The 14,164-nt window shown below is 44.5% G+C and overlaps 1 protein-coding gene across 1 annotated transcript in view; it reads left to right on the plus strand.

The window, feature by feature from the left end:
- Positions 1-7,415: 7,415 nt before the first annotated feature.
- Positions 7,416-14,164, plus strand: part of lrpprc (leucine-rich pentatricopeptide repeat containing) — a 153,228-nt gene continuing 146,479 nt past the window's right edge. Inside the window, exons 1-2 of the mRNA XM_078557196.1 lie at positions 7,416-7,567; positions 9,213-9,424. Coding sequence (XP_078413322.1) covers positions 7,431-7,567; positions 9,213-9,424 — 349 coding nt within the window. The 5' untranslated portion in view covers positions 7,416-7,430. The remainder of the gene's footprint in view (positions 7,568-9,212; positions 9,425-14,164) is intronic.

A 14,164-nucleotide genomic window follows, 5' to 3' on the forward strand; every position in this document is an offset into this window, starting at 1 on the left:
TTAGGGATGTGCTGAAAGCATCCCTGAAGAAGTCAAATATCCCTGCCAACTCGTGGGAGTCACTGGCTTGTGACTGATCAAAATGGAGAAGGTTCATTCGGGAATGTACTAAACACATCAAGAGGCTTCATCGGGATCACACAGAGGCGAAGTCAAGGCCTCGGAGAAAGTGCACTTACCTCCCAACAACTCCAGAGAAAGGTAGAGAAGATAAAATTCAATGAAGTGATTGCAAGAATGAGTCAGGCAGGGTAGATTGAGAATAGACTGAGTAAAAATTGGATATCTCAGAGTGATTGCAAAGCAGCAGTGAGGGATTGAACTAATTGTTAAATCATGATCAAGGCATATAATAAAACTATCACATTTATAAGTGACACAATTACGTTGCAAATATTCCATTTGGTGCCATATTATTACCCTTAGACCCATGCATGCAGTAATAACTACTTCAAAAAAGCCTGTCGAAGTGCTGGTTGGATTAGTCTAAGACATAACTCATAGACATTTAAAATGCAACTCCTGTGATGGCCCCCCAAGCACCACTTGCCCTGAACAAGGCAGGGTCTGCAGATCACACATTGGATATATCAGCCATCATAGGACTCATTGGCCCAAATCTTCCGATTAGAGTCGGAACCCGTTTCCAACTCTGATCAGACAAAAAACCGCCCACTTACCTTCCTCCAACTTTTCTGGCCAATCTTCTGACAGAGGATCCTGCAGAACTAACTCAGCGCAGGAAAACCTGAAGGGAGCAGTGGAGAGAATCTGTGCAGAAGCCATGCCCCCTTTTATGGCACTAGCTGCCATATTCTGGTATTCTAGCAGTTTAAATGTCCCAAAACTTCTCATTGAGTTAGTGAATGAGTGTATGGGTGAATGTGTAGGTATGTAAGTGGTAGGGTGGGTAAGGTAAATGGGTAAGGTGGGGTAGGATCTGTGAGGTAAGTAGGTAAGTGAGCAGCTGGGTAGGGTGGTAGCCGGGTAGGGTAATGAGGTCAGGTCAAGGGGCGGCAAGTCAGGGAATCAGGGGGGTAATCGGGTAGTGCGGGCTAGTCAGGTCGGGTTGGGGGGTAGTTAGGGGATCGGTGGCAGTATCAGCTGGTCAGGTAGGGTCGAGAGGAGTCAGGAAGTCAGGTGGTGGGGTCTAGTCAGTTGGGTCCGGGGGATAGTCAGGGCATCGGGGGGGATGGAAGGTTGGAGGGCGGTCAGATGGTGCCGGCTAGTCAGGTCAGAGATGGCGGAGTTGTGGGGGAGCAGGTGTGAGTCGCGGTGCCATGGGAGTAGTCAGAGTGGGGGGGGGTGAGGGTGGGGGTTGGGGGGTGGGGGTGAGGTCAAGGGGATCAGTTGGATTTTTCTACCATTTCCTGGATAACTATTCAAGTAATTTGTAACCATCCAAAGTCTCTGACTCTAATTTGGAATTGGAGACTTTTTCAGAGGGCCCCAAGGAATAGGGAAATTGCTCATCGGAAGTTCAAACTCTCAGGGAAATTCCCACAGAGTCAGTGCGTTGGCACTTCCAAGGGATGTGGCAGCGCATCTTGGTGGGTATGTCCGACCTCTGATGATCCGGAGACTGGAAAATCTAGGCCATCGAACTGAAGTGGAAGCAAGTCACCCTCATTCTCGAGGGTCTGCCTAAGAAGAAGAAACACTCATAATGTCATAGCAGTAACAGAAGTAATTTCTGTACTGTTTGATTCATCAGAACGATCCTCGACACTGCAGCTTGATTCCATGTTTGTTTTCTTGTTCACAGACTGAGTGTGGGGAAAGATGAAATGAAATCTGTATCAGAAGCTGGGTTATATGTTGGGCGTGATAGAATTGAATGTTATGTTATCCTTTGGCTCACTGGAGCTAAAAAAAAAATGGATGTTTTAAAACTACCAGTAGTAGAAACAGGCAGTGTGGATTTGGGTGGAATAAAGAGTGTAAGTATTATCACGTCTGTGGGGCAGGCTTGAAGGACCTTTCTTTAGCACTCCATCATTATGCTTATGAGCAGATAAAAAGAAAAGCAACAGATGCAGGAATTCTGAAATAAATGCAGAAAGTGCTAGAAATATAAAGCAAGTCAGCATCTGAAACAGGAGGAAAGGTTAATGTTTTGAGTAAAATTCACCAAGGCACAAGTCTGAGCTGCCAGAGCTAGTTTCCTAGGGAATTGGTATCTTCCCTGACTCTGCATGGTGACAAATAATTCCCTGGTGTCATTGGCACAAGTATTATTTCTTAAGTTGTCTGTTATGTTGTCATCACAAACACTGGAATGGTTGGAAGCAGGGAGCACACAGTGGTAGGAAATTTAAAAAATACATTCTGAATCTTGTACTCAGTGTTCCGAAGAAGAGTCACATTTGACTCGAAATGTTAACTCTGGCTGGAATTTTCCAGCCTCACTGCGGCGGGTTTCCCCATGGCTGGGCCAGCGAGCCATTGAAATCTCAGTTCGCAATGGCGGGACTGGAAGATCCTGGCAACATGGGGGGCTGGGAAATTCCGGCCTCTGTTTCTCTCTCTCCACAGATACTGCCAGACCTGCTGAGTTTTACCAGCGCTTTCCGTTTTTATACCATGTAAAAAGCTGGTTAAAAAACTTGAGGCTCGTGGAAATCCAATTGGATAAAAATTGGTTTAAGGACAGAAAACAGTGAGTTGTGGGGAATGGTTATTTTTCAGGATGGAGGATGGTCGACGGTGGTGTTCCCTAGGGTCAGTGGTAGGGCCACTACTTTTCTGGCATATATAAATGACTTAGGTATTGGAATACAGAGTAGAATTTCAAAAGTTGTCAATGATACCAGACTTGGAGGAATGGCAAACTGTGAGGGTGATATGAGTCACCTGCAACATGACATAGATAGGCTAGCAGAATGGACATGCAAGTAAGTGGCAGATGGAGTTTAATATAGAGAAGCGAGGTATTGCATTTTGGCAGAAGTGATAGGGAGACACAATATGGACTTAATGGAACAGCTCTAAAAAGTGTGTAGGAACAGAGGAATCTGGCAATGTATTTGCATCGATCTTGCAGGACATATTGAGAGTGTGGTTAGCAAAGCATATATGGGATCTTGGAACGGCATTGAGTATGAAAGCAGAAAAGTTATGCTAAACCTTTATAAAGCTCCAGTTAGGCCCCAAGTTGAGTATTGCATCCAGTTCTGGTCACCACACTTTAGGAAGGATATGAGAGTCCTTGAGAGGGTGATTTACCAGAATGGTTCTAGGGATGGTGGATTTTAGTTTCAAGGTTAGGTTGAGGAAGCTGGGGTTGTTCGCCTTGGAGCAATGGAAATTGAGGGAAGAGTTGATAGAGGTGTACAAGATTATGACAGGTTTCGGTAAGGTAGACAAGGAAAAAGTGTTCAAATTAGCTGATAGTACATAGGGGAGACAGATTTAAGACTTTGGACAAGAGATGCAAGGGGAATATGAGGAGGAACTTTTTTACTTAGTGAGTGGTAATGACCTGGAACTCACTGTGCATGAGGGTGGTGTTAGCAGAAACAATCAATGATTTAAAAAAGAAATTAGATGGGCACCTGAAGGAAATAAACCCGCAGGACTACAGGGATCTAGGGGGATTGGCTGGATTGTTCCACAGACAGCTGGCATGGACTCAATGGGCTGAATGGTCTCCTCCTGTGTCATAAATGACCCTATAAGTCAGACCGGTTCGTATTTATCCTTGCAGAATTTCATGTTAGTTTGAGAGAGAAAATGGTCTTCCAAGTGTATTGACAGTTCAAAACTAACTTCTTTCCTGGGGTCCATGTAGTCAGCTTTTGTCAAAGAAAAGAGGGAGAGGAAAGAGTCATGGACAATCAGCAGCAGAAGAGAAAGAGACAGCCTAAACGGCCCTTGCAGATATGCCCACATTTGAGTAATGTTCCAACAACAAAATGGTCATAATGCATTGGTCATTAGTCATTGTCTATGAATTTGAGACAAGCAGGGTGTCATGATATCTGACATTATGTGAATTAACTATACTGTAGTATGTTGAGAGTTCAACTTGTAATTGTGACGTGGAGTAAGGTATCCTGTCCTGCTTTGAACCACTTGTTAATAAAGCTATTGATCTTTAATTGACCTAACTTGGTTCTTGACTAGTAGGTATTTGAGGAAATAAAGTTGCAGGGTGGTGGGGTGCAGTGGTGTGCCCTGGCCAGCAGTACTTCCACTTCTGGATCAACTTAAGTGAAAGAATAAAGAAGTCACTTTCCTTTTTGTAGCCCTATGGAGACCCAGAAACCTGAGGAGGGATAACTCTTGAATCTTAATGACAAATTCCAAGCAGGCAACAACAACTTGTAATTATAAAGCACCCTTAATGTAGTTAAGTATCCAAAAGCAAAGGAGACTACAGAAGACCAAAAGCTTGGTCAAAGTGGTAAATTTTAAGAAGGGTCATGAATGAGGAGAGAAATAGGAGGGTTTAGGGAGAGAATTCCAGAGCTCTTGTCTTGGCAGCTGAAGGTTCTGCTGCTAATGGTGGGATGAAGAAGTGGAGGAATGGATGAGATGCCAGAGTTGTGGGAAAACAGATTTCTTGGAGGAGGTTACAGAGATAGGAGGAATTAGGTCATAGAGGCATTTGAACATAAAGATGGACATTTTTAAAATTGAGGCAGTCTAAAATAGAGGCTGCCTGAAAGGAGCCAATGTAGGCCAGCAAACACAGGGGTGATGGGTGAATGGGACTCGGTACGAATTATGATATGGGCAGGCTTTTGGATGAGATTAAGTTTACGGATAGTGGAAGATGGGAGACTGGCCAAAAGAGCACTGGAATAATGGTGCAAAATTTTTCCCCCGTTTGGGGGGGGAGGGGAGCGGGAGCGGTCGCGAGCTGGCGGGTTCCTGATTGGTGCCCCCAATTGGGGGCACACCGCCATTTTACATGGGCGGGCCAATTAAGGCCCGCCCAGCGTGACATCCGCCAGGAAGTGGTATGCGCTCCCTGTGCAGGCGCGGGGGGGGGGGAGGGGTGGGGATTCCCTCAGCCGGAAGCACATGTGCACGAAATAGCACACAGATCTTCCTAAGGCTAAGTTCTGCTCAGATTTTCAACTTTTAATAAAGGAGTTTAAAAATTTTCCTGCCATGTCCCCTCATGTGACAGACATGTCCATAACTTCTATTTAAACCTTTCATTAAAATTTAAATACTCTCATGAAACTTCATCCTGCCAGTGGTTGAGGTTTCATGTATTTTCACAAGCCCGCCTGGGCTCCCGGCCTGCCCGCCAACATTAAGGTTGAACGGGCAGGTCCATTAATGAGCTGAATTGGTTTTCTAACGGCCTTAATAGGCCGTTGACAGATCGGCGGGCGCGCATCCGACTCGGCTGCACCCCTGCCGACCTGAAAATGGAAATGACATAGGGTGACATCGGGAGTTCCACCCAATGTCACCCCATGTCATTTTACACGTCGGTGAGCAGGCCCCGCCCCCACTCACTGACCAGAAGATCTTGCCCATGGAGTTTGGAATAACAAAAGCAAGCATTATGGCCTGAGTTACTTAATTAAGGCAGCTAAAGCACATGTTTCAGGTGGGTGTGATGGACATTTGGCTGTTGCTGGCTTTCAATTTGATAACCAGTGTGCACTTCTGGGGAAAACGGCATGAAATTGTTCCTAGCTCCCAACGGCCAATTCCTTGTCAAAAAAGAGTGGCGAAAGGAGGACCAATTTCTCCCAATCTTTGGGAGAAGATGGTGGAACATATGATGAAATGACATAAATCTGAAATATTAACCGTTTCTCTACAATGCTGCCTGTCCTGCTGAGGGTTTCCATCATTTTTACCCCTCTGTCAGACAATAAAAAAGTGAAAAAAACAAAAAACTAAAAAACTACTGCGGATGCTGGAAATCCAAAACAAAAACAGAATTACCTGGAAAAACTCAGCAGGTCTGGCAGCATCGGTGGAGAAGAAAAGAGTCGACGTTTCGAGTCCACATGACCCTTCAACAGAACTGAGTATAGTTAGGAGAGGGGTGAAATATAAGCTGGTTTAAGGTGGGGGGCGGGGGGAGAGAGAAGTTGAGGGTGGGGTGGTTGTAGGGACAAGCAAGCAGTGATAGGAGCAGATAATCAAAAGATGTCACAGACAAAAGGATCAAAGAGGTGTTGAAGGTGGTGATATTATCTAAGAAAAGTGCTAATTTAGAATGGATGGCAGGACACTCAAGGTACAGCTCTAGTGTCTGTCCTTGGCTTGCTGCATTGTTCCAGTGAAGCCCAACGCAAACTGGAGGAACAGCACCTCATCTTCCAACTAGGCACTTTACAGCCTTCCGGGCTGAATATTGAATTCAACAACTTTAGATCTTAAACTCCCTCCCCCCCATCCCCACCCCGTTTCTTCCCCCTCCCTTTTGTTTTTTTCAATAATTTATATAGATTTTTCTTTTCCCACCTATTTCCATTATTTTTAAATCTACAACTAATACCTTGTCAGTCTTTCCACCCCACCCCCACTAGAGCCGTACCTTGAGTGTCCTGCCATCCATTCTTAATTAGCACTTTTCTTAGATAATATCACCACCTTCAACACCTCTTTGATCCTTTTGTCTGTGACATCTTTTGATTATCTGTTCCTATCACTGCTTGCTTGTCCCTACAACCCCCCCACCCTCAACTTCTCTCTCCCCCCGCCCCCCACCTTAAACCAGCTTATATTTCACCTCTCTCCTAACTATACTCAGTTCTGTTGAAGGGTCATGTGGACTCGAAACGTCGACTCTTTTCTTCTCCACCGATGCAATAAAAAAGTGAATCCCAGCCTATGAATCACAGAATTTTAATGGCACAGGAGGCCATTCGGCCCACCGTGTCGGGACAGGTTCTCCAAATGAGCATCATGACCTAGTGCCATTGCCCTGCCTTTTCCCCGTACCCCATGCACATTGTTTCTATTCAAATAATCAACTAATGCCCTCTTCAATGCCTCAATTGAGCCTGCCTCCAAAGACAGGAGAGACTGCAGAAAATAACACGTGGAAAAGGTTGGTTCCTATAGTTACTGTTAGTTGGTGCAGCATTCAAAGGCCATACTCCTGCTTACACTGAACGACGAGGGAAACCAAGGGAATTGTACCACTTGGACAACTCAGGGAAAACTTTCAGCCCGCCATCCTGATGGACTCTACCAGCAGTTTCCAAGGGGGGGTGAAATATTCTGAACTACAATAATAAGTTTTAAGTCTAAAGTAATGCGATAACAGCTATTTAAATGGTGATACCTTTTATTATTTTACATTTCAATTAAGTTCTTAGTCGTTTACCTGATACTTTCCTAAACTCCTTCAAGGTAATGAGATGTTACTATCTCCCCTTTCCCCGGCTGCCATTTAGTTTGGCGCTGTGACCTTTGCACAGCCTCGTGCTCCTGTCCTTGCCTCTGGAAAGATGGCGGCGCTCATCAGGTTGGCCCGGTATGTCCAGCGGCTGCCGCTGTCTCGCTGTCTGCGCCCCGGTCTCTCCGTCGGACACAGGGGGCCGGGTAACGGCGTTGCTGCTCAACATCCCGGCGGCGGTTGCACCAGGTGAGTGGGTCTCTCTCCCTCTCCCCGGGTCTGAATGCGAGGGGCAGAGGGGACCCCGGGCAGGGAGGCGGCGAGGCTGCGGGCGGCTGACTGACTGAGCCGGGGGTGGCGGAGGGCGCCCGGCTGCTTTAAATTCAACCCCAACTGGGAGACAGTCACTGATGGTTGTGACCTCTGGAGGCTGACTGTTTGGAAGAGGCAAGCAGAAATGAAAAGCTCAGCTGGTTGAGAAGAGGGCCAAGAGAAAACCAAGACTAGTGAATAGTCCAGCTTCTCAGCCCACTGTCTTATTTTGCAGCAAATGCACCATTGTCTGCCATGCCAGAGTGGGGCTCCTGAACTACACTAGGCGATGCTTAACTGAGAGTTGACCATCATGGCACAAACCATCGTCTTATGAGAAGAAAGGCTGCCACAGAGATACTCCTGATGGAAGTGATTGCAGCAGAGATTTTGAATTGGTGAAGGTCATTACTAAAGAAAGCTGTTCTTAAGCAGCACAAAATATCAAGTAAATACTGAGTGGTTTATATAGTGTAACATCAGAAAACATTTGTCTGCCTGTTTGGGAGAATTAACCCAGAATCTTTTGTTAAAACTCAAGGTTTCTCCCAATGCTTTTGTCTTATGCTCGTGGCAGAATGGTTCCTGTATGTTGACCGAATGTAATAGAAAATGAAAATTGTATCTTTAAATCTGCTATGAATGGGCTGACATGCCCAAAATTATGCATTGTCCCAAGACTGTGATATTGATCAGTAGAGATCACCTGGGGTGTTCATCAAGTTCTTATTGAAAAGATGGCTAATCTGAACCGGCTAAACAAATGGGTCTAGTTACAGTTTGAGGTATATGGAGCAGTAATACAACAAGATGGCTTAAAAATAATGATAATAGAATAGGAGGTTTAAGGCACAGCTTTTGGTACACCTTCATGCTGTAATTTGAGCCTGAGCAAATCCTTTCATTGCATGTCAGAGTTGTGAGCCCTGAATAAAAACTGTATTCCCATATGTCCTATAAGCCACCAACTCTGCATCAAGACTTTGTTGTTGAAGAAAAAATGTGAAAGGCTCTTTCACTCCTTCCCAACATATTCCTGAAGCACTGTTACTAAACTAACATTGGCATTCCCTATTGACTTTTATGAGTGCCAGTTGCTGTCATGTATCTGGTTCAAGTTATCATTCTTAATGTGTGAGCTTAGATACCTTCACCTAGCTTTTGAACAATAGAAAACGACTGCGTCTGATTCTGACTTCACCCAATAGCTATGTTCAAGGTTTCATTCATCATCACTGGATGTCAAACAGGAACTCCTGCAAAGCAGAGGTATGCTGAGGTCAGCCTGGTGCCCCTGTGGTTGATTTGTCTCAAATGCACTAACTTTGTTGCCAATGAAGGATCGAATCCGGGAGATTCTTGACTCTGGCTTAGTACTAGTCCTGGCAGTGCCACCATCCATTGAACCATTGGTCGTGCTAAGAATTTTCTCAACTTAAACTAACGTTGAGAAGTTATTATTTGTTGCTTGATTGTTTACCACTGAATTAACAGAACCTCTCTGATACAAACATGTTTATCAGTACTAAAAGTGGCTTTTGTAAAGTGTGTGCAACTGTCTAAAACTATTTATAAATTTTAGCTTTTGCAGATCTCTGAACAGCAATGTGTACTTGTGTGCTGTTGCCACGGAGCAGATGACACCTGCCAAAAATGAAGGAAGCACAGCGGTTCGAGCCAAACAGTCTATGCAATTTGACTGGGCCTTGAACAAGTTGGACTCATCTGTTCGAAGAACAGGTCGCATCACGAAAACCCTGCTGTTTAAGATTTTTCATGACATTTGTCGAACAGGTTTGTTTTTTGTTACATTTATGCTGCAACAGTTTTATAAGTTAGCTTCTAGTTTATAAAGGTTTGCATTATGTTTGCACGATGTTCTTTATCGCCTGCATGCCATTACTAAAATATGTACTTTGAAATAATTTAAAGTAAACGTGTAAAACCTTTTGATTTCTCTCCATCTGATGTATGTTTTAAGAGTTATATGATTACCTAAATGTTCAGTTTTTATTTCTTTAAATCATTTTCTCTTTTCTCTGGCTATTCCATTGTCCCAATTAAGATTGACCTGGAGTTTACATGTTTAGATCAGTCCCACATGAGCTGATAGTTTCAAAGGCTGCTTTTGTTTAATCAATTAAATTTTCTTTTTAGTTTGATTTGTTTGCAGCCTTGTAGTGACCAGCCAACACTGATTTTCTTTGGTTCACCTGGTGGAGATTTGAGTGTAGTTCAAATAAATTGTCATGTTCTTATCATTCGTTCATGGGATGTGAGTGTTGCTGGGAAGGCCAGCATTTATTGCCCCATCCCCAATTGCCCTTGAGAAGATGATGGTAAGCAGTTGCTTCAAGTGCTGCAGTTCAAGTGGTGCAGGCACATCCATGGTGCTGTTTGGTAAGGAGTTCCAGGATTTTGACCCAACAACAGTGAAGGAACAGAGATAAAATTCCAAGTCAGTGTGGTATGTGGCTGGAGGAGGAGCTTGCAGGTATTAGTGTTTCCAAGCATCTGCTGCCCTTAACACAGGTTTGGAAGTTGCTGCCGAAGGAGCTTTTGGGAGTTGCTGCAGTGCATCTTGTAAATGGTGCACTCTGCTGCCACTGTGTGCTGGTGGCAGAGGGAGTGCATGTTTAAGGCGGTGAATGGGGTGCCAATCAATCAGGCTGCTTTGTTTTTGATGGTGTTGAGCTTGTTGAGTGTTGTTAGAGCTGCAATAACCCAGATGAGAGAAGAGTATTCCACCACACTCCTGACTTGTGTGTTGTAGATAGTGGACAGGCTTTAGAATCAGGAAGTGAGTTACTTGGCGCACAATTCCCAGTCTCTAAGTTGCTATCATAGCCATAACATTTATATGGATGGTCCAGTTCAGTTTCTGGTCAATGGTAATCCCCAGGATGTTGATTTTGGGGGATTCAGCGATGGTAATGCTGTTGAATGCCATGGGGAGATGGTTAGATTCGTTTTATTGGAGATTGTCATTGCCTGGCGTTTGTATGTCATGAATGTTACTTGCCATTTATTAGTTGGAGCTGAATGTTATCCAGGTCTTGCTGCATGCTGGCTTCAGTATCTGAATACTTGCGAATGATACTGAACACTGTACAATCATCAGTAAACGTCTCCACTTCTGATCTTGTGATGGAAGAGAGGTCATTGATGCTGCAGCTGAAGGTGGTTGGGCCTAGGACACTACCCTGCAGAACTTCTGCAGCAATGTCCTTGGCTGAAATGATTGACCTCCAACGATCGCAGGCATCTTCCTTTGTGGCAGATATGACTCCAACCCGTGGAATGTTTTCTTCTTGATTCCCATTGACTTCAGAGGCTCCTTGATGTCACCCTCAGTCAAATGTTGCCTTCATATCTAGTGCAGCCACTCTCACCTCAGCTCTGGAATTCAGCGCTTCTGTCCATGTTTGGACAAATGCTGTGATGAGGTCTGAACCACAATGGCCCTGGCAGAACCCAAGCTGGTCATAGTTGAGCAGGTTATTTCTGGCTAAGTGCAGCTTCATAGCATTGTCAGCAACACCTTCCATCATTTTGCTGATGATTGGGATGGTAGGTAATTGGCCAGATTATATTTCTCCTTTTTGTGGACCGGCCATACCAAGGCAATTTTCCATGTTTTCAGGTAGATGCTGCTGTCATAATTGTGATGGAACAGCTTGGCTAGGGGCATGCCAGTCCTGAAGCAAAAGTCCTTAGTATTACAGCCGGAATGTTGTCAGGACCCATAGCATTTGCTGCATCCAGTGGGCTCAGCCATTTCCTGATATCGCGTGGAGTGATTCAGATTGGCTGAAGACTAGCATCTGTGATCAGGAGGACTCCAAATTCGATCAATCAGTTGCCACTTCTGGCTAAAGATGGTTGCAAATGCTTAAGCTTAGTCTTTTGTATTGATATGCTGGGCTCCCCCAGCTAAGAGGATGGGGATGTAGACAGTGGCGTAGTGGTAGACTAGTAATCCAGAGACCCAGGCTAATGCCCAGGGGCCATGGGTTCAAATCCCGCCACAGCAGCTGGTGGAATTTAAGTTCAACCAATAAACTCTGGAATTGAAAGCTAGTCTCACCACGAAACTATCATTAGTTATCATAAAAACTCATCTAGTTCACCAGTGTCCTTTAGGGAAGGAAATCTGCCATCCTTACCTGGCATACACATGACTCCAGACCCAGAGCAATGTGAATGTCTCTTAACTACCCCCTGTAATGGCCCAGCAAGCCACATAGTTCAAAGGCAATTAGGGATGGGCAACAAATGCTGGCCTTCCCAGTGACACCCTCATCCCATGAAAGAATAAAGAAAAAAAGGCTTGTGGAGCCTTCTCCTCAAGTTAGTTCAATTATCCACCACCATTCACAATTGGATGTGACAGGACTGCAGTGGTTTGATCTGATCTGTTGGCCATGAGATCTCCTTGCTCTATCGCACACTGTTTCCACTGTCTAGTATGCTTGTCCTGTGTTGTAGCTTCACCAGGTTGGCACCTCATTTTTAGGTATGCCTGGTGCTGCTGCTGGCATGCTCTTTAAAACTCCTCATTGAACTGGAGTTGGTCCTGTGGATCAGTGGTAATGGTAGAGTCAAGTATGTGCTGGGCCATGAGGTTATAGTTTGTAGTTAAACATAGTTCTGTAGCTGTCAATGGCCCAGCGCCTCATGGGTACCCAGGTTTGAACTACTAGAACTATTCTGAATTTATCCCATTTTGCACAGTGGTAGTGCCACACAAAATGGTGGAGGGCATCCTCAGTGTGAAGACGGGACTTGGTTTCCACAAGGATGGTGCGGTGGCAAACCCTACCAATACTGTCATGGACAGATGCATCCGCAACAGGTAGATTGATATGGACCAAGGTAAAGAAGGCTTTTTCCTCTTGGTGTTCTCACCACTTGCTGCAGACCCACTGTGGCAGATGTGTTCTTCAGAACTCAGTCCGTAGTGTTGACATTGAGCCGCTCGTCATGATGAAAATTAAAGACCCCACCTACAGTATATTTTGTGCTCTTGCTACTCTGAGTGCTTCTTCCAGGCGGTATTCAACTAGGAGGACTACTGATTCATCAGATGATGGAGGGTGCTAGTCAGCAGAATTTCGTTGTCCATGTTTTATCTGATGCCATAAGGCTTCATGGGACCCAGAGTTTATGTTGAGGACTCCCAGGGCTACTCCCTTTCTGACTGTATCCCTCTATGCCGTCACCTCTGATGGTATCCCTCTATGCCGTCACCTCTGATGGGTCTGTCCTTCCTGTGGGACAGTTCATGGTAACGAAAGAGTCTGGGACCTTTGTCATGCGGTATGTTTTGATGAGTATGCCTATGTCAGGCTGTTGCTTGATTATTCTGTGGGCTTTTTCAATTTTGGCACAAGTCCCCAGACCAACTAAGTTTTATGTTTAGTTAACTTTTCTATAGTGGTTTGATACAATTTGAGTGGCTTGCTCAGCCATTTCATAGGGCAGTTAAGAGTCAACCACATTGCTTTGGGTGTGGAGTCACATGTAGACCTGGCGAAATATGGACAATACATTTTTTTTCCTGAAGGATTTTAGTGAACCAGATGAATTTTTATAACAATCCAATTCCTGATATTTAAAGAACAATTGCCTTTACATAGCAACTTTAGTATAATGAAATATCCCAAGGTGCTTCACAGGAGTGTTATCACTGAGGCACATCAAGGCAGATCACCTAAAGTTTGGTCAAAGAGATTAATTTTATGGAGCGTTTTGGAATAATGGAAACTTGCCACGTAGAAGAAAGCTACTCGGCCCGTCATGCCTCAGTTGGCTCTTTGAGAGAGCATTCATGTTTATTCCCACTTCCCTGCTTTTTGTACAGCATCATGGAAACTTATGTTAGGATTCACTTCAGCAAGCAGAGACCCAGTTCCTTACTATAGTTGAAACACAGGCATTAATACCACTTCACTGAAGTAACTCCACTATTACAATGTACTGACAGTCCATTCGGACAAACAGGTCCATGTTGATGTTTAAGCTCCATACCAGCCGCCTTACTTCCATTAACGTATCCTTGTAGTGTATCCTTCTAAAATAAAAACAGAAATGTTAAAAATGCTCAGCAGGTCTGGCAGCATGTGGAGGAAGAAACAGAGTTAACATTTCTGGTCATGACCTTTGTCAGCTGGGAAAAGTTAGAAATGTCATAGCTTTAAATAGGTGAAAGGGGGGAAAACAAAAAGGAAGATTTGTGATGGTGCAGAAATGGGAGACATTAAATGAATAAAGAGTTGGTGGGGTAGAGCCAAAGGGAGTAGTAATGGGACAAGTAAAGAAACAAAAAATGGGCCAAGAGGAGAAGTGAATGGCAGAATAATGAACAGCTGCCACCCGAAAGCAAAAATGAGCAAAACAAGATGGAGACCAACACGTGCAAAGAAAAGGAAACAAAATTTGGGAGGGGGTGGTGGACAGCAGAAATTATGGTTTGAAATTGTTAAACTCATTGTTGAGCCCAGAATGTTATAAAGCACACCTAATGAAAGAGAA

This window comes from Cetorhinus maximus, chromosome 14, assembly GCF_964194155.1.
Source record: "Cetorhinus maximus chromosome 14, sCetMax3.hap1.1, whole genome shotgun sequence".
NCBI classification, from domain to species: domain Eukaryota; kingdom Metazoa; phylum Chordata; class Chondrichthyes; order Lamniformes; family Cetorhinidae; genus Cetorhinus; species Cetorhinus maximus.